Source organism: Mauremys reevesii, linkage group 5 (genome assembly GCF_016161935.1).
Source record: "Mauremys reevesii isolate NIE-2019 linkage group 5, ASM1616193v1, whole genome shotgun sequence".
Taxonomy (NCBI): Eukaryota; Metazoa; Chordata; order Testudines; family Geoemydidae; genus Mauremys; species Mauremys reevesii.
Genome location: NC_052627.1, coordinates 113395014 through 113413958, shown reverse-complemented (window position 1 = coordinate 113413958; position 18945 = coordinate 113395014). Strand labels below are relative to the sequence as shown.

The following is an 18945-nucleotide window of genomic DNA, read 5'->3' as shown; positions in this document are numbered from 1 at the left end:
TGTGGAGGAAAAATCTGACATCTGAGAAAGATGAGCAAAAGCTACTAAGCCCCTTCCACACCCACTGAAATCAAGTGCTGAACACTTTGTAAAATTCAGCCTCCCCCTACATGAGCTCATGCATATTAGAGGTATAAGAAGTCCTGGTAGTTCATTTTGTGCCATTGGGCATTGGCACAACTCATAGTAGGGGTTGATTCAGAGCCGCTTCGCCTTATGGGCACATTCTGCATTGCAGAACTCCTGAGCATACAGAAGCTGGATGTCACCCCTTGGTTCCCATTCTGAGGTGCACATTATTGTCCCCTGTACAGCCAGCTAGATCTGCTAGCTGGTGAGTGCTGAGAGCAAGTTATGATCCTTACCTGCTTTCCTCCCTTTCTGGTTCCCAGAAGCAGTCACTGGGCTCCCTGAAGTACAAGGGCTTCAATTCTGCCCTTACATGATCTGTGTAAGGGTGAGGAGGCTTCCTACACTCTCTCCTACCATTGCTCAAGCATGTGATGGCCAAGCACAATCTGTCCTTTGAATTCTGGGATGTGATTCAGCTGAGGAATTGCAACAAACAGGCCCTCTTAATCTTTTCTTATTTGGGGCAAGTTGATTTGTAAAGACACTAGTAACCTAAGTTCACTTCTTCAAATTTAGAAAACATGGTTTTAGTCCCAGCATTCCAGCAGCTGGGCTCCACTAAAGAGAACATTTCTGAGATAGAATTACCATTGAAACTGATCCGTTATTATGAAAGAAACTAGAGTCTCACAATTACATTGAAAGCAGCCACATCAGCAACCAGAACTTAGACCATTTAAACAAAACAAAAAAACAAAAAGAGGCTTCCCTGAAATGATTTTGGGCTGGTTATTCTCATCACATTTCTGTTGGTTTTACAATCCAAGTTCTTGGCACTTCACTACACTTGCTTTTCAACTGTCCACCAATTTATGACTTTTGGAACCACATCCAGATTGTAGCTCAAAAACTTCCTGGGTAAGTGTTCTTTTTTCCATTTACTTCATGGAGAGTTTGTTTCAGAATCAAACAGCCCTGGTATTAAAAAACTAAAATATTTTGAGAACACAGATGCCGAAAATTATGGATAATTGGAAGGAGATCATGGTAACAAATGGGCACCCAGCTCAGTTTTGCCTTTATAAATATGGAGTATGAAGCAGATGATTTCCAAATTTAATTTATATCCAAGTTAAATATCTAAGCTCTAATGAAGAAATAAAACTATTCAGACTTAGTTGCAATGAGTGCACTCTATTATGAGCTTGGGGGGGCAATCATTTTAATGGACCCCTTCAGTTGAGTCTTCCAAATCCAAACAATGATAGAAATTATGAGTGGCAAAGACCCATTATGTCACAAAACCTGTGGTGGCAAAACCATATTAGGATTACCTCTATGAAATTGCAGCATGGTCCTGACAGTACATCTTCTAATGTTTTTAAAGCCTGGACAAAGACCTAGAAGTCTCAAGAGTCTGATACTTTTTCTCATGCCAAGTAGCACTTTACTTCATAAGTGGTCCTACTAACTTTAGTGGAATTACTTTATGGTATCATAACCTGGCTCCAAGTTAAGCAGCTTCCACTACCTTCTTCTGATGACTATTCCACAGCCCAACAGGCTGCATCACAGGGTCAATGTTTTTCTGGATACTCAGAGTAAAACAGAGTTGGTCAAGAATTTTTTAGGAATGTTTCAATTAAAAAAAATGGAGGGACACATTTTCTAATCAGCTCTACTAAATTCTCCCTTTTGTAGAGGCTCTTCTCTGATTTCCACATTTGCCAAATATCTTCAGAGCAGCCTACCTTCAAATATCCATCAGAAGAAAGGCTTTTGTCTCTTGTAAACGGGAAAGATAGACATTACTTATAATATTTACTTCAGGGAATCATGTTTCTCCTGTAAAAATCTCTATTGTTTGTGATCACACCAGTTCCAAAAGTTTCACTCATGCTAAACATTGACAGCATGCAGTGGTCTATTTCCAGGAGCGCCAGCAGCCCCCAAAATGGCACCCCGACGGAGGCGGCGGAAAGTCCTGCCCCCGAAATGGTGCCGACAACCGCGGCGGCCGAACATCCGTCCACCGCAGTCGCCGCCCCCCAAATGTTAGCGCCCTAGGCAACCGCCTAGGTTGCCTAATGGGTTGTGCCGGCCCTGTCTATTTCCATACAGCATTTCAAAAGTTGTGTGTTCCTTTGCTTGATGACTTCCTACCCTTTTTGAGAGTCACTTTTCATGCTAGGAACATCCCTCTAAGGGCATGATTCTGTTTTTTTTTATCTCAGATGATCTTGCTTCCAGCTTTTTCTTTTATCACACTTTCAGAAGTGTCCTAGCAGTGCTTCCTAATGGGAGGGTTCTGTTCCTCAGAGACAGAGTAGAGATTGTTAAGTTAATACCATCACCTCTCCCAGGCAATTATGAAGCGATGAGAAAAGAGAAAATCCATAGTGTCTCTCAAAGCCCTTAGATATCTGAGTCCCTGGATAACAGAATCATAGGACTGGGGGGGATCTCAATAGATCATCTAGTCCAACACCCTGCACTCAAGGAAGGACTAAGTAATAATTAGACCACTGCTAACAGGTATTTTTCTAACCTGTTCTTAAAAACCTCCAAAGATGAAGATTCTACAACCTCTCTAGGCAATTTGTTCCAGTGCTTAACTACCCTGACAGTTAGAAAGCTTTTCCTAATATCTAACCTAAATCTCCCTTGCTGCAATTTAAGCCCATTAACAGGAACAATTGTTGTCAGCTAAGTGTAACTGCTCTACAGGTGAGCTGATGGCCCACCAAAAGCATTATCATCTTTCTCTGAGGAAATGGAAAACTCACCAAGCAGGTCAAGCCTTTCTGATGGGGGATATTTGAGGTGGGCTGCAGGAACAGGTAACTGTGACCCTGAGTCAGCAGAGCATCTGCTTCAGCTCATTCCTGTTCAGCACAGCATTTAGAAGTGGACTTAAGTGCTCTGCTGAATTGGGGCACAAGACTGTACATGCCTGTCAGGGGCGGCTCTGTGTTTTTTGCCGCCCCAAGCATGGCAGTCAGACAGATTTGGTGGCGTTTCTGAAGGTGATCTGCTGGTCCCGCGCCTTTGGCGTACCCGCCGCCGAATTGCTGCCGAAGCCACAGGACCGGCGGACCTCCCCCAGGCATACTGCCAAAGGCAGCCTGACTGCCGCCCTCACAGCAACCAGCAGGCCGCCCCCTGTGGCTTGCTGCCCCAGTCACGTGTTTGCTGTGCTGGTGCCTGGAGCCACCCCTAATTCCTGCAACATAAAACCTTGCCACAGGTACATGTTTCTCTTAGATTTATCAAATACAAATTTGACTACTTCAGCAAACACTTTACACTAACACTTCATTACTAACTCTGGTCATTCTTGCTGCTCTGATGTGATGGTTATAGTAGCATGTTTATTTAAGCAGTTCTGCTGAAGGAATATGAAGTTTTACTTATGTCCAGCAAAATCACAATCCCATTTATATAAGTGTGCTGTTAAAAGCTAGACTTACAGATTGCTTATTAATAATTAATGGTAACGAGCACTAACAGAAGTATGTTATGGCTCTATACAATAAGAAAACCATGCAGCAAGGCCTAGTCCTGCAACAGTTAGGCCTGGGAGTAACTTTATTTACTCTGAGTTCAAGGGGCTATTCCCATAAGTAAAATTACTCATGTGCCTCAGTGTCTACAATAGCAGGTCCATATTGTATAAATTGAAAAAGAAACATTCAAAAGTTAATATGCACCAGTCAGTGGAGAGTAGAAAGAATAGTCACACACAAATGAGCATTTCCTTTTCAAAATTCCCTACTACACATAGACTTATATAGTTAGTGGTATCGCAGGCAATGCCTATAGGCCCCAGTTGAGGGCAGGACCCCATTGTGGTGGGCAGAGAGAGTCTCTGCCACAATTAATTTATTGCCTTAATCAAGAGTGTCAAATATTCAGCACACCAGCTGGATTCCACCCACAGAATGTTCTTATGTGCCCTGGATAACCTATTCAAAGTCTGGAGAAACGATGTTTTCATTTTTTAAAAAGTTTCTGGTCCAAATAGTTAAGGAGATGACCTTCCAAACATGACCCAAGTGTAACTGATGCAGTAATGTCTGCCTCAGTCTGTATGAAACTGTGACTTAGCTGGGGCAAACTCCCCTGTATCCTAATAATCCAATTGGAGTGTCTGCTTGTCACAGAGTTCCACTCACCACCAGGGCACTTCCTCTTGGTTGCTCTGGGGATTAGCTCCCTCCAGGTCTGATGCCTCCTTCTGCTGCTCATCCACATGCCCTGCTGCCCCTCTCTCTCTCTGCAACTCAGAGTGCTTTCTCTTCATGGCTTGGCCTCTGACCAGGTCACTCTGTGTTTTCCCCCTGCTGGGGTATCAAAGTCTTTCCATGCAAACTGTCTCCAGAAGTCTTCCCATCTGTGCTGCTTCCCCAGGCGCTGGTAGGGGAACTCAGGCCTGTCTGCTACTCTGGGCTCCAGCTCAGGTACCCTTTAATCAGCAGTCAGGGTCTGCACTGTCTTAAACCTCACTGCCTTTTCCTACACCCTCTCCCATAAGTACGTAGCCTTCTGTCTAAGAAGTGGCTACAAGACTCCCTCACTGCAGCCCATTTCTGCTGTTGATACTAGCCCCACTTGTTCCTTCTCAGCTGTGCTCCCTCATCATTCAGGGGACTACTTAGGCCACCTAATTCCTCTCAGCTGTGGCCTATCTAGTTAATTGGTCCCTTCTCAGCCTCATTAACCCCTTCTAGGCTATTGTGGGGGTGGACACCCCATCACACTACTCTAAAACCCACTTGATTGTCAAGATTAAACTATTTAACTGTGACCAGTTTAGTGGAAAGGATCAGTGTGGCTGGGGGAGTGAAGGCCTCTGGGTTGGGAATTGCTGCAAAGAAGAAGAGAAACAGGGAAATGCGCAGGCCCGCTGACAGGGGGTGCAAAGGGGGCAATTGCCTAGGGGCAGGGATGATTTAAAAGAGCCCAGGAGCCCCAGTCCTTTTAAATCACCCGGGCAGGCTGCAGGGCTCCTAGGCACGCGAGACTGCTCCGGGCCCCGCGCGTTGGGGGGCCCCACAGGCTGGCGCGATTGGCCAGCGCGGGTAGTCCCGGAAGTAACAGATTTGTCACTTCCACCCGGGCTCCACCCCCGCACTTCCCTCCGGAATTTCTGTCAGCGGGCCTGGAAATGCAGATGGGGAAGGAAGAAAAACAAAGGGCAGGGATAGCAATGCCTAAAGGGGAGCAGCTTTCTCAGACAGACAGTGATGACAGTGACCATAAGGCAATAAACAAAAAATAATTAAATTTTAATTGTTAAAAGATCACATTCCCCACTAGATCTCTGCAAATCTCCTGACATCCATGGGTGTTCATTCCACTGCTGGAAGTGTATAGACTTCGCCTTCTACCCTGGCACACCAAGCATAAACAAACTCAGAATTTGGACCACTCTGCCAGATGAGCGAGATTCATGATCTAAAGAGACAAGACAAACAGAAAACAAATGGGAAAAACAACTGCACAAAAAGGGGAGGTGACTTGCCCAAGGTCACACAAAAGTTCAGTGGCAGAGCCAGGAAAAAAACCCAGATCTTCTCTCTGATGCCCTATCCACTAGGATATACTGTCCTATCATTGCCATAATTAAACTACTTCCAATGCTCACATTCTGCAGCAGCACTTTCAGACATTCTGCATCGACCACTTTTCTAGAAGCATTTGAGACTTTTGTAACAAGGCTTTCATACCCACCTGGCTTGGGACTTCATTACAAATCTGAAAGTTGGCCAAGAGTCACAAACCTTTCTTGGGGTGTGGAACTTTAGGGATTTTGTACCCAAATGAACTGAAATAAGAAATGTTCATGTAAATTCCTATAAACAAATGCAGCCATGTTTCATATAACTTGGCTTCACTAAGTGAACAGGCTTTGGCCTGTGATCCGTCTTTTGCAAGAAGAGATTAATTTTGCTTTAAAGAAGGCATGATAGCAACCTGAGACAATGAATCTTATTCTAGGAAAGAAGCTAGCTATTGATCAACTGTAGTTCCGCTATTTAAAGCTTTACTTCAACAATTTGACTGAGGGACTGACCCTATCTTATGACTCCAAAATTGATTTCATTTTAGGCCCTTCTTGCTGAATACCTTGATTTGTGGAGCCATGGATTTCATATTTTGGACCAGGTTTACTGGAACTTGCAGATGCAGGCGCTGATCTGGCAGGAAGATAAAAAATCCAAATCACTTATGACAAGTCTGAAATGTGAACTGCTAGAAAAAACTGAAGAAAACAGCCTGTGTGAGGAATGACTTCATTTCGGGCTAAGCAATAGGTGACAAATAGGAAGCTTGCAGGCCTGGCAGAAAAAGAAGAAACCTCATAAAAAAAGATGACGTAGAGATTTCCAGTAACTTTTCCTCTGCAGTTTATAGTTCAGTGTCTGTTGAGCCTAAATAGGTTCACTGGTACCAGCAGCCATGCTTTAGCTCAGATGTCCCACCTGGCTTTGGATTTGGGGTGGGAGGGACAGTTTCACTCCCATGTCCTACCTGGTTTGCTGAAAGGAAGAGGGAGGGGCCCCTTTCATCTCACACCACAGTCTATTTTAAGGAGTTTGGACCCAGCCACTCTCACCTTATGGGGCTGATCCAAAACTCATTGTTCCATTGGCTTCAGCAGGCTTTAGATCAGGCCCTATATGCATCAGAAAAGAGAGGAATACTGTGGAAAGGACTGTCACAGGGGATGGCAAGAGGGTGTGGGCAACAGCTTTTGTGCATTATTTCCTCTTTAACAGCAAGCTGGACATTGAAATGGTCCTTTTCACCATACCTAATACTTGGGCCTGAAGGTGACCTGGGACAGGAGAATGTGTTTGTGCACTCTTTTCCTAAACAAGTGGTTTTAAAGTATGGGCTGCACCTTCCCCTTCCCCTCCCCACACACATTAGAAATAACAGGTCTTGATTCCTTTGGTGTCACTAGAGGACACTGTGGAGCACTGGAGAACTGGTGACATCATGGCATTCTGACAGACAAGAGAATCAAATCTAGATTTTCAGTCTGACTGTTTAAACCTCTTTAGCTCAAATGCTGACAAGATGTGGGTGAAATATCTTCCACAACAAGAGTTGTTAATGATACCCCCACCCCCCGCACCCCAACGGAGTCCTTGGCAGTGGAGCTGGAACATTTTTAAGAGTGGGGGTGCTGAAAGCCAGTTCTCTTACCTTTGTCCAACCCCACCCCCAAGCTGGGGCTGGGATCAGGGTCATGTGTCTGGGAGGGGGGAACCCAGACAACGGTAAGTGGGCCAAGGCTGGGGCCACAGCTGGGGACAGGTATGGGGATGGCAGCCAGGACCCACGGCCCAGGCATGGGGTCGGCAGCTGCATATGGGACCAGAAGCGGAGGCGCAGGGACGGCAGTTGGGACCCATGGCCGGGACTCCAGGGTGCAGGGCCGGAGGTGTGGGGACGGTGGTCCAGAACCCTGAGCACAGGGCCAGGAGCCCACGTGCAGGGCCATTAGCAGAGGCATAGGGCTAGCGGTCGGGATCCAGCATGCAGGGCTGGGAGCAGGGCCCCACATAAAACCTGGGGGGTGCTGCAGCACCCCCCTCACCCTAGTTCCCGTGCCTATGGGCGCGGGAAAAGGCCTAGTTCAGTTCTGTGATCCACAAAAAGCAAAAACAAGGAAGACAAAACTTTATATTCCTGACATTTAAAACAATCCTTTCAGGGGGGAAAACAAAAGCTGCAGGCATATCTTTCCCTTTGCAGGCCACTTTTACAGTGGATGAATATTAATTTTGGGTCTGTCTGTGGACTTCTTTTATTCCAAACAAAAAAAATAATAATAACCTTCTCCTTCCACTTCCCCTTCACATCCTCCAGCTAGTTCCTTTTGGCCTTCCCTTTTCTGTCAGGGAAACTAAGTGTAGTTAACAAAAATACAATGCAGCCCTAATCACAAAGCTATTGGCTATTCTGAGATGGGTCTGAATCTCTCCTGTGCAAGCTGGTTCGCATTGTATAAAATACTTCAATAGACATTGAGCCAGAGGCAGAGACGGGGAATGACTTTATAGCTTGCTGGTTAGAACACTTTGCTGGGAGACCTGTATTCAAATCACTGCTCCAGAGTGGGGATTTGAATCTGGGTCTCCCGCACCCCAGTAGTTCTAACCACTACTCTAAAAGTTAGAGGATGGACAATCCTCCCACACTTTTGTCACATTAGGATTCTAAAAATGCTTGGAAGCAAAATGTTTTGGGTTGAATTATGCATTTTGTTTGACCTGAGAAATGCACATTTTTGATTTGTCAAAGTTTTTCAGATTCAATTCAGGCCAACCTGATTTTTTCCCCCCCAAGTTTTTGAACTGCAATTGAACCAAAAAAAAAATCAGTTATTTACCCACCTCTACTTCCTGGCTTTGCCACTCCCCTGCTGTGTGGCCTTGGGCAAGTCATTTTGCCTCTGGGCCTGTTGTCATTCTCATGTTTTGTCTCTCTTGTCTATGTAGATTGTTCCTCCCCAGGGAGTTTACAGCCTCTCATTGTGTGTTTACAATGCCTTGCACAAATGGACCCCAACCTTAGTTGGTGCCTCTGGGCACACTAAGGCCTTGGCTACACTTGAGAGTTACAGCGCTGTTAGTGGTTTTATAGCGCCGTAACTCACTCCCCGTCCACACTGGCAAGGCACATACAGTGCTGTATCTCCCTGGCTACAGCGCTGCTTGTACTCCACCTCCAAGAGAGGAATAAAGAGTATAGCGCTGCTGCTGCAGTGCTGAGGTGCCAGTGTAAACAGGGAATAATCTTAGTATGCTGTAACTGACCTCCAGAAGCTTCCCATAATCCTTTTATGTAAAGATTACTCTCTTTGTTTTGTTGTGATGCCTCTCTTTGTTTTGTTGTGAACTCCGGGCTCCTGAAGCTGCTTATCAAAAAAAAACAAACACAGCTACTGTTTGCTGTGAATGAGCAGAGGCAGGCAGGGGTCTCCCTTTGGAACGCCCACAGCTAGTGTTTGCTTGAAGAGAGGGGAGGGAGGGGGCTTGAGGAGAGAAGCAGCACGGAGCCCGGGAAGGTCAATTTTGGGGAGGCTGCTTATCAGCTGCTGTTTGCTTTCAGTGAGTGAGAGAGGGGTGGGGGAGAGGGTCGGAACTTGCAAGGCAGCTGCTGACAGAGTGTCGGCTCCAAAAATCCACACTCTCTCTCCCCCACGCTCCCTGTCACACTCCACCACACCCCACACCCCTTTTGAAAAGCACGATGCAGCCACTTGAACGCTGGGATAGCTGCCCATAATGCACCGCTCCCTATGCTGCTGCAGATGCTGCAAATGTGGCCACGACAGTGTGCTGGTAGCTGTCAGTATGGACAGACTGCAGTGCTTTCCCTACTCAGCTGTACGAAGACAGGTTTAACTCCCAGCACTGTATATCTGCAAGTGTAGCCATACCCTTATCGTACATCTTGCCTTCTTTGTATCCATTCCTTGCAACCCCTTCTCTTTCTCACTCCTTCATTTTTCCATCTTCCTCTCCATTGTTCTTTCCCAGTTTATTCTCTCTTCTATATATTTCCCTCTCGTTCTTTGTAAAGCCTCATCTCCTTTCTTTGTATTCTTAGCTTTCTCAATCTCCCATTACTTATAGGGCTCTGTCCCCACCCTCACATTCATGCTGAGTAGTCCTGCTCAGAAAACAACTAAACCAAACTACTAGCCAGCATGAGTCACAGGAGGAAAATCTGTCCCTGGATGCTCCATTGTCTGTCCCTCCTTTCATTCCCTCTCTAGTTCTCTCCTTTCCTCTCCACTCCCTTGAGTCTCACTCATTTCTAGTTCTCTCTTGCCTTCCCATCTGTCTGCTCCCCAGTCCCCTCTCCCCTTACTTCTGCCTTATTACTGCATTTCTCCTCCCTCTTCTCTTCCCTTCAGTCTTCCATTTCTCAGGCTCAAACCTGACCCTCACATCTCTTCTGCTATGTACTCTCTTCATTGTTAGGCCCCTGTGCTCGCCACAACAATTTATGTTCCCACCCACATCAAGGGAGGTGAGTGGACTCTGTTGCAGTTGAATGAGTTGCCAGCTCCCTAATGCAGCTCTGCTTTCCACTCCAGTGCACTGCACAACACGACTTATGCGGAGTGCCAAAGGAGAAATCGTGAGTGATGAATGTCAATGCATTAAGGAGTCAGCCAGTTTACCCAGATTAATTAGGAGGACCCCCATAAGGAGGCACCAGAGCCCTTTGAAAATTAGGGGTCTGATCCTGCCGACCCTTACAACTAAGCATAGGCCCTGAGTCAGCAAAGCATGTGCTTCACTTTAAGCATGAGTAGTTCTGCTGATTTGAAATCATCAGGACGATTCTCCTGCTGAGAGGTAAGCCCATATTTACGTGTTTGCTGGATCCTGGGCAGAATGCTGAACACCTTGCCCAGTTGAACCCTCACTTCCGTCAATTGCAATGGGACTATGCAATCACTACCACATATTCTGTGACTCTAATACGTCTTTCATTCTTGAAATTACTGCATCTGAAAATGGAGGGCGGGCAGAAAGAGGTGGGAAATATTCTCTCTCTCTCTCTTTTTCAAATACACACAGAATATAAAGCTAGATCTACTAAAGTAAATATTTGCTCTTTTTTCCCTAGATTAAGCAAATATTCCACAGAGGAATCCCCCATCCTCCCAGACACAGACATGTCTGATTACAACAAGGGCAATTAACATCAATATTCATTCAATGTAAGTATCAGGCAGGACAGCCCTCTTTAGTGGCCATGTAACTTTTTGCATAGCACATGGTTTTAAGTCCAAGGGAATTCTAGCTAGAGAAAGGTTATTAAACCATTTCTGTGATGCAAAATTACTGAGAACCACAGACAGTTTTAAAAGTGACTTTTATATGGCCCATTAATATAATTGATACAGATATTAGAAAATAAATCTGTGAATTAGATGTCATTTATGATGAAACATGGCAAGCTGCAGAAAGCTGAAGGTACTTTGTTCTCCCCTTACACTCTTCTCCTGTTCTGAAGTGTAATTATTTCACATGTAACCATTCCCTGTTGAGATATTAGTGCTTACTTATATACAATGCAATGATAAATCTCTCTCTCTTATCGGTGTAACATATTTCCTCAAACCTCTGATAAGAATTCACAACACCTGCTCCACAATACCCTAGATTTGTCATCCAGAAATCTGGTCATCTTATTCCCAGTGCACTAGAATAGTTTATTGTCTTGCTTTAAAGGGATTGTGATTCTACTTTTAATTAAAATAGATTTATATCCTCCTCTTATCACCAGGTTCAGATTGCAGTTACTCAAAAGGGGATTCGTATCCAGAAAGAAACATGGAAGCAGGTAATGATTTCTATCCGTCTGAAAATAGGACATTTCGGGTTTCTTGACAAGCTAGCTTGGTTTTGAGATTTAAACTTCTTCAAAGAAGATCTCGTTCTTATTGCAAAAACCAAATTTATATGATTCCCTCAAATACAAATGGCTTTGGGAGGGCTTCTTTAGTTCATTTCGCATCTTAGGTTCAGTTTCACTAAAATGTTATGTCTAGCTCCTTTGACAAACACACACTAGGGATCTGATCCTTTGAGATACTGAAAACCTCAGTTCCTGTTGATTTTGGCCCATATTCAAAGCAGCTCTTAAGCACATGCATAAATCCCACTGAAGTCAAAAAGAGTTAAACGTGGGCTTCGGGGCTTTATTAAATAAACCGGCAAGGGCACTCAGCACCTCCCAGGACTATGCCCTAGTTGAAGAAAAATAGCAGAACGGACTTGGTTGCTCTAATTGAACTCCATATGAAGGGGGAGGAGATTTCCTCCTCCAAGTACTCGTTTCCAGTTTTCCTATACTGCATGGGTGAAATCCTGGCCTCACTGAATAAATGCTGTTTAATTCTTCATCTTAGTAAAAAACAAATGAAAACTCATATTTTCAGTGTCTGTTTTTAATTCTGCCCTTGTATTTACTTCTGTCCCTCCCTCCCACTGCATCTGGCTCATGCACAGGCAGATGGAAATAAATGAAATATTTACTATTTTGCTTTCCCTCCCCAACAGAGATCTTCCCCGACTCACTTGTCCTACTCCCACACAAATTACTTATGACCCACCTAGGCACCTAAGCTCGGATAATGGAATCTTGCTGCCTTCCTTCAGAACATGTGTGTTGACTTGGGGTGATTGTGATTTCCTTCCCATTCCCTCCCCCCTTTTTGGGTGATGATAGTCTTCCACCTGAAATAAATTATCCAGGGAAATTTGTCCGTGATGGCAGTGTTAAAGCTCTTCTTAACATTCACCATAGTAGGCTGCTTCATTTTATAATATAGTTAATGCTTCTCTTGTATTAGCTAAGAAGTTTATTGAGAATTGGATGGAGAGGTGGGATGGAGAAGTGTCACTTCAAACCTGTACTGCAACGTTGTGCAAAACGACAGCAAATTCTGCTCTTTGACATCAATATAGATCCAGAATAATCCTGCTGGAACTACTCCAGATTTGCACCGCCAAAACACAGAGCAGATTTTGTCCATGGCCTTTCTTTCACCTAAAGAAAAAAATCTCCACAAATATTTATGGAATATGCATACCAATGAATGTAGGGGATACCTTGAGCCCAGGGAGGGTATATTATCTTTAGAATGATGTGTTACCCCCTTTTACAGTGTAAAATAATTCACTTCCTTGTTGCAGAGCTGCAGGGAATAATGCAGATGCTTGGTGATTAAAATTGAAGTGTATGTGAGGTAAATATGGCTAGTGGCTGTTTACCTATTTATATCAAGTGGAAAGAACTACATTATTGTGGGTCAATGGTAGCAGCATTAAGAGTGAAATTTTACTGTCAACGAGATTAACTGATTCACCTCTGATGCTCCCCATTGTGCATGAACACAGCAGCATAATTCTTTGCAAATCACACCCTTTCACAAACAAGTGTCCCCACTGTCAGTGGATCTTGCTGTGGGAGGGGTTAAAAGACTGGCACTTCAGAAATGTCTGGTCAGTGCTGAATAGAGTTGGGTGAAAAATTTTGACTGAAACCTTTTTGGGGAGACAAAAAATGCTGATTGGTGTTGACATCTAAGAGAGGATATGATAGGCCTCTATAAAATTGTGACTGGTGTAGAGAAAGTGAATAAGGAATAAGGAACTTCTTCACATATCACACACTCAACCTGTGGAACTTATTGCCGGGGATGTTGTGAAGGCCAAAACTATAACAGGGTTCAAAAAAGAACTAGGTAAGTTCATGGAGGGTCAATGCTTCAGCAGCTATTAGCCAAGATGATCAAGGATATAGCCCTATGCTCTAGGTGTCCCTAGGCTCTGATTGCCAGAAGCTGGGAGTGGACAACAGGGGATGCATCACTCAGTGATTGCCTGTTCTGTTCATTCCCTCTGAAGCACCTGATATGGGCCACTGATGGAAGACAAGATACTGGGCTAGATGGATCATTGATCTGACCCCATGTGGATGTTCTTATGTATGAAACCATTGTTTCAGTTAAAAAAAAATAACTAAAATTGAAGTGTTTCATTTTGACATTTTCAGAATGTTTAAAATATAAAAAGTCATTTTAACTGAAAAAGTTTAAAGCTCAAAGTCAAGATGAAATATTGTGTTTGACCTGAAACTTTTTAAAAAAAATAAAAAGTTTGGATTTGGCAGCAAACTGGAAGACCAGTTATTCGCACAGCTCTGGTGTTTAACAAGAAGCTGAGGCTACACTTAATCATATTTTATTCATCCCAGTGGTCTCATTCTGCCTGCCAGCCAGTGAATTTGCCCCATAGTCATTTCTTTACTCAAAGCAATCACGAACATCTTAATTTAGTGACACATATTTGATTTTGACCAAAAGAGCAGGTTCTGTTCTGGAATTGCTGCTTGTCCGTGGTTGAATCATGTAACCTATGCATACCTCAGTTTACCCACCAGTAAAACAGCCATAATCGTCCTTACTTACTTCACAGTGGCCTGAAGTGGTTGGATGAAAGGTACTATATTATTACAATTTTGTGAAGCATTATGGCTTTAAGTCCCAGCCCACCTGCCCCTCCCAGCAGAAGCACTTGGAGGCATTAGGACTTTATGCACAATGTGCCCTTGATCACAAATTTAGCACAGCTACTGAGTCACTGTCTTCACACGGAGCCAGTTCTGCTTGTGTAACCCCCACCCACTCAGCGTGGTGCTCTGACTCCCTCCAGTGATGGCTGAGCCACATCATAGAGGTCCACCCAGCTCAAATTGCCCTTACATCCCACCACTTCAGACACAACACCCCTGGGAGTGTCATCAGCAGTGAGGATTAAACTCAGGGATTCTGGATTTTAAAGCATGACCTGCTCCTGCCTGAGCGAAGAGACCCAACTTTGTAGCAATCTCATCAACCTGCAAGAGAAGAGGGCAGAGCCCTAGACCGAGCAGGTATGGGTTACGCTTCCCAACAAGAAGAAGGGCATTTGGCAGCAGCCATTTGCTTACAAGAGTTAAGTACCTTCCATGATCATTAGAATTGCAATGGCACGCTCTGTGTTTAAGAAATTTTCTTTTACCATTATACTTCCGAAACCTCTGTCCCGTGGTACAGACAGTGATATTAAACATTTGGAATCTGAGTGGAGTGTGGGCATACATTAAAAAAATTAGTATCAGGGCTGCCAATGACTGCTTTGATCACGGAGTTTTTCCTCCCTTGTGTATCAGCTGATCCTTGGCAAACTCTCATTTATATTCTAGCAGAAACCAGTATACAAATTGGTGTTTTGGGTACCCATGCTGTTTCCTTTCCTCTCTCCTCAATAGCTTCATTCAATAAACTGAGCAAGAGACCACACAGACACTTAAAATATACTGGCTTTGTTGGATTGTGAACTATATGCAGACAGTCAATAGGACAAAATGGAATTTATCAGCTAATTCCTATCACAAATAGTCTACAAATATTTTCAGAGGTCCTCAAGTGTCGATCATTATAAATAGATAAGCATTTAATTTGAGTCTCAGACTAATACAGCAAATATTTATTTTTAAACACAAAGTTACTGTTTTATTAGCTAACTATAGCGTGCTTGCAACATAAGATTTGAGATCCTGGATACAACTTTTGGTCCATCTAGTCCAGCATACTGGCAATAACTAATACCGAGGACTTCAGAGGACAGTTAACAGCTATGATATTGTATAGAAGGGGACCTAAGGAGATTTCAGAGGTCGATAAGTGATCAGCTGAAGGTCCTGTTGCTGCCCACACAGAAAGCAATACACCCATTGATTTCAGTGGTGCAGGATCAGACCTGTAAAGATTAAATGCAATTACCTGTGTTATTTCAGGATCACAGCCTGCAAACCCTTAGCTTCACTTGAGTTCACGGGACTATTCCAAGTAGTAAGAGTTTGCAGAGTCAGCCTTTACTTTGCATAGCTACATATATTACTAAGGCTCATGAAACTACCTGGGAACATAGTAATGTTCCTTCCTATTCCTTTTTTTATGTCTTTTTTGACATGGAATTTTCCCTTTATGGACCTGATAGAACAACAGATGCTTGGTATAAAACTGGTTAAGGAGAGTGACTCCTGCACAGTTAAGTTATTAAATCCATTGGTCTAGGAAATTGGTATTTGCATACCATGATAAGTAGAATTTACCACTTGACAAATGTATGGGCCCAGTCCTGTGCAGTGCTAACTCCCTTCAACATCCAGTGGGTGAATCATGCTCCCATTGAAGTCCAGGGCAAAACACCCTTGCTATTAAAAGACACGGGTCAAGGTTGTCATGAACGGAAGGTAGAGGAAAACATGACAGAACAAACCTCACTTCTGCAGGATCTTACTGTTCAATTTTGTAGCACTGGGTTTTAGATAGCAGACTAGCTTTATGTTTCCTTCCCTTCATGGTGAGCAGAGTCCAGCATGGCTGCTGGTTGTAATGAGCAATCACCATTTGTGCAGGCTTCCTTGAAATGTAATGTTTTCAACATTCAGAATGCACAAAGAATAAATCAGTGCTTCTGCTATTAACAAAACTCCTCTTCCCTGCCAGCAAACAAGCAGCTCCCCAGTTCATCATGGCAGGGCAAATTAAAGGACAGGAGCTTCTGAAAGGAGGCATCCCCTGCTCACAAGAGTTCATCCTTCTCCAAGTGTTAACTTCTACATCTACTACTCTAGCATGGTTCTGTCAATGCCACTCTAACACAGGATGCGGTTTGTGGTGCAGGGAAAGTGCAACACGCCGTGTCCACCCATTCATGAAGATTCACTCCCACTCCTAAGATGAGTAGCTGTGACCCCGCCTCTTTGCAGTGCGGAGGGAACCCGATTGGTGTTTCTATCAGGAGGAAGCTCCCCTGCTGCCAATTCTGCAGGGGATTAAGGGGACTCTGGGATAGGAGGAGGGGCTACACTGCCACTCCAGGGGTATGAAGCTGCACAGGTCTGGAAGTGCCCAGTATTGCAGTGTGCCTAGGGCCCTAGATCAGTGGTTCTCAACTAGGGGTCACAAGCAGGTTTCGGGGGGGTGCCAAAATAAACCAGAGAGTAGGGCCAGTGTTCGACTCACTGGGGTCTGGGGCTGAAGCTGAAGCCTGGGCCCTGCCGCCCTGGGCTGAAGCCAAAGCTCAAACCATTTAGCTTTGCTGGCCCCTGAGGCTTGGGGCCCCAGGCAGTTCTCTGCTTGCTACCCCCTAATGCTAGCCCTGGCTTTTAATCTACTGGATATTCAGAAAAAGAGTTGTAGTGGAACAGGTGGGCCATCGAGTTTTTATAGCATGTTGGCTGGGGCCTCAGAAAGGAAAAGGTTGAGAACCGCTGCCCTAGATTGCCTTAATCCAGCCTTGGATGTACTACAGAACATAGAAGGTTCAGGGCAAAACGTCTACTCCTTGCTGATGTAAAAAGCTGCACAGAGGTAGCTATTTGGAGTACACACACGTTTCTATTGGTCCTACGCTGCATATTCCTGAGTGCCATCTACTTAACCTTTTCTATCAGCTATTTACAGATATTGTTTGCAGTTTTATTGTTGGTCCCAAGATATGAAAGAGACCAGGTGAGTGATAGAGGAACAGAGTACTCCTATAACACTCCCTTGCATTGCCATTCAGGAAGCAACCCTTTTAAATGCAAAGGCCAACCGACAAAAAAGCTTGTAAATGGTGATTGACTAGAGAAGGTCACACGTGGGTCAGAGCAGTGGAAAGTCTTGTTTTAAGATTCAAGATAGCATCTAACAACGTCTTTGAAATATTCATGTAGACTGAAGTGCTAAATATTAAATGTGAAGTGATTCTAATCCTCAGAGCTCCTCAAGTGTTCCCAATATCTCCTTTAGAAAGCCTGCTAACATATTTGCTGCCAAATTTTCAGCTAGTTAGAGATTTTTACATCACAATCCATAATCTAGATAGACTTGGCACTTGAGACCAAAAAATGCAGCAATGAGAAGTAAGTAGTATCAGTCTTAGGAAAGGACACGGTTACATTAAATCTTCATACACAAAGCTTGTTCACTTACAGAGGGGAAAGAGGACACACTTTTGTAGTCTGTAATCTCAGTGTTGAATAAACTGAGCAAAGTAATGCATTTATTTAAAGAGAGGACTTTACCTGCAGAGTTCATTATAGTCTCAAAAGATGATTGACATAATGATTATACTGAGGAGGGGGGGAAATACTGCCAAAGCATTCATTTGTGTGCAGTAAACCAGCAGGTTTGTTCACTGTGGCATTTTACAGTGATAAGTATCTCAAGACATGCTGACAGACAAGGGAAGTATAAGACATGAAACCGACTAAGTGGAACACAAAATCTGTGCCACATTCAGCCTTGCTGCTTAGAGATAGCAATGACAGTGGAGGATGAACTGGAAAGGGAGTAGATTGCAATCACTTGTGTGCCTGGAAGGATGAGGGACAAGTATAAATGGTCTCCTTGGGTGGTGCGACACAGTCATCTCCCTCACAGGAGATATGGATACTAAAATTCCGGTGGCAATGATAAAAACCAAGATAAAACTTGTCTCTTATTTCCGCATAGGCCCAATGGCACCCATGGCAAGAGTCTCCCATTAATTCCATTCATAGTCCTCCTGCATCCACTCATCTCTTTTGCTGTGCCGAAGCTTCGTTCCTAGGTAATTTATGTGAATTTTGCTCACCCCCAATTTTGTGCCACCTTCCACAACACTCCATACACCTAGAAAAGCCCCCTGTGGCATACAGAGCTCTGTAATGAACTAATGCTTCCATCAGAGAAAGCAGAGAGTGAGCTTCCTCTGTAGCAGCCTGTATCTGAACTGAATACAAAATGTCAGCTACCTCCCACAGAAAGCAGATTCCTAGGCCTTGTCTACACTATGGGCTAAATTGGTAGCACTGCGATTGATGCAATAGCATCAATTTAACGGGTCTAGTGAAGATGTGATAAGTCAATGGAAAAGCGCTCTCCTGTTGACTTAATTAATCCACCTCAATGAGAGGCTGAAGCTTTGTCGATGGGAGAGCATCTCCCGCTGACATTGTGTGGTGTAGATACCACTTTAAGTCGATGTACGCTACATCGATTTAAGTTACGTTACATATGTAACTTAACTAGTGTAACTTACATTGACTTAGAGCACTAGTGTAGACTAGGCCCTAGAGATTTCAAAGCACAGTACACAAATAAAAATCAAAGTTCTTCCTTGTTTTTTCTCACTATAAAACAAAAAAGTAGTTCCAGCTAAACAGGTTTGTGTCTACAGAAAGTCCTTAGTGTACTAACGTTGGGGGAATATAGGTGAACAGGAGCTTAACAGATGTGAGAACAGGTTGGAGAAA

The 18945-nt window shown here is 44.0% G+C and overlaps 1 protein-coding gene across 1 annotated transcript in view; it reads right to left on the bottom strand.

The window, feature by feature from the left end:
- STK32B (serine/threonine kinase 32B) overlaps nt 1-4669 on the bottom strand; it is a 313103-nt gene extending 308434 nt beyond the window's left edge. Inside the window, exon 1 of the mRNA XM_039540819.1 lies at nt 4248-4669. Coding sequence (XP_039396753.1) covers nt 4248-4326 — 79 coding nt within the window. The 5' untranslated portion in view covers nt 4327-4669. The remainder of the gene's footprint in view (nt 1-4247) is intronic.
- Nucleotides 4670-18945: the final 14276 nt, after the last annotated feature.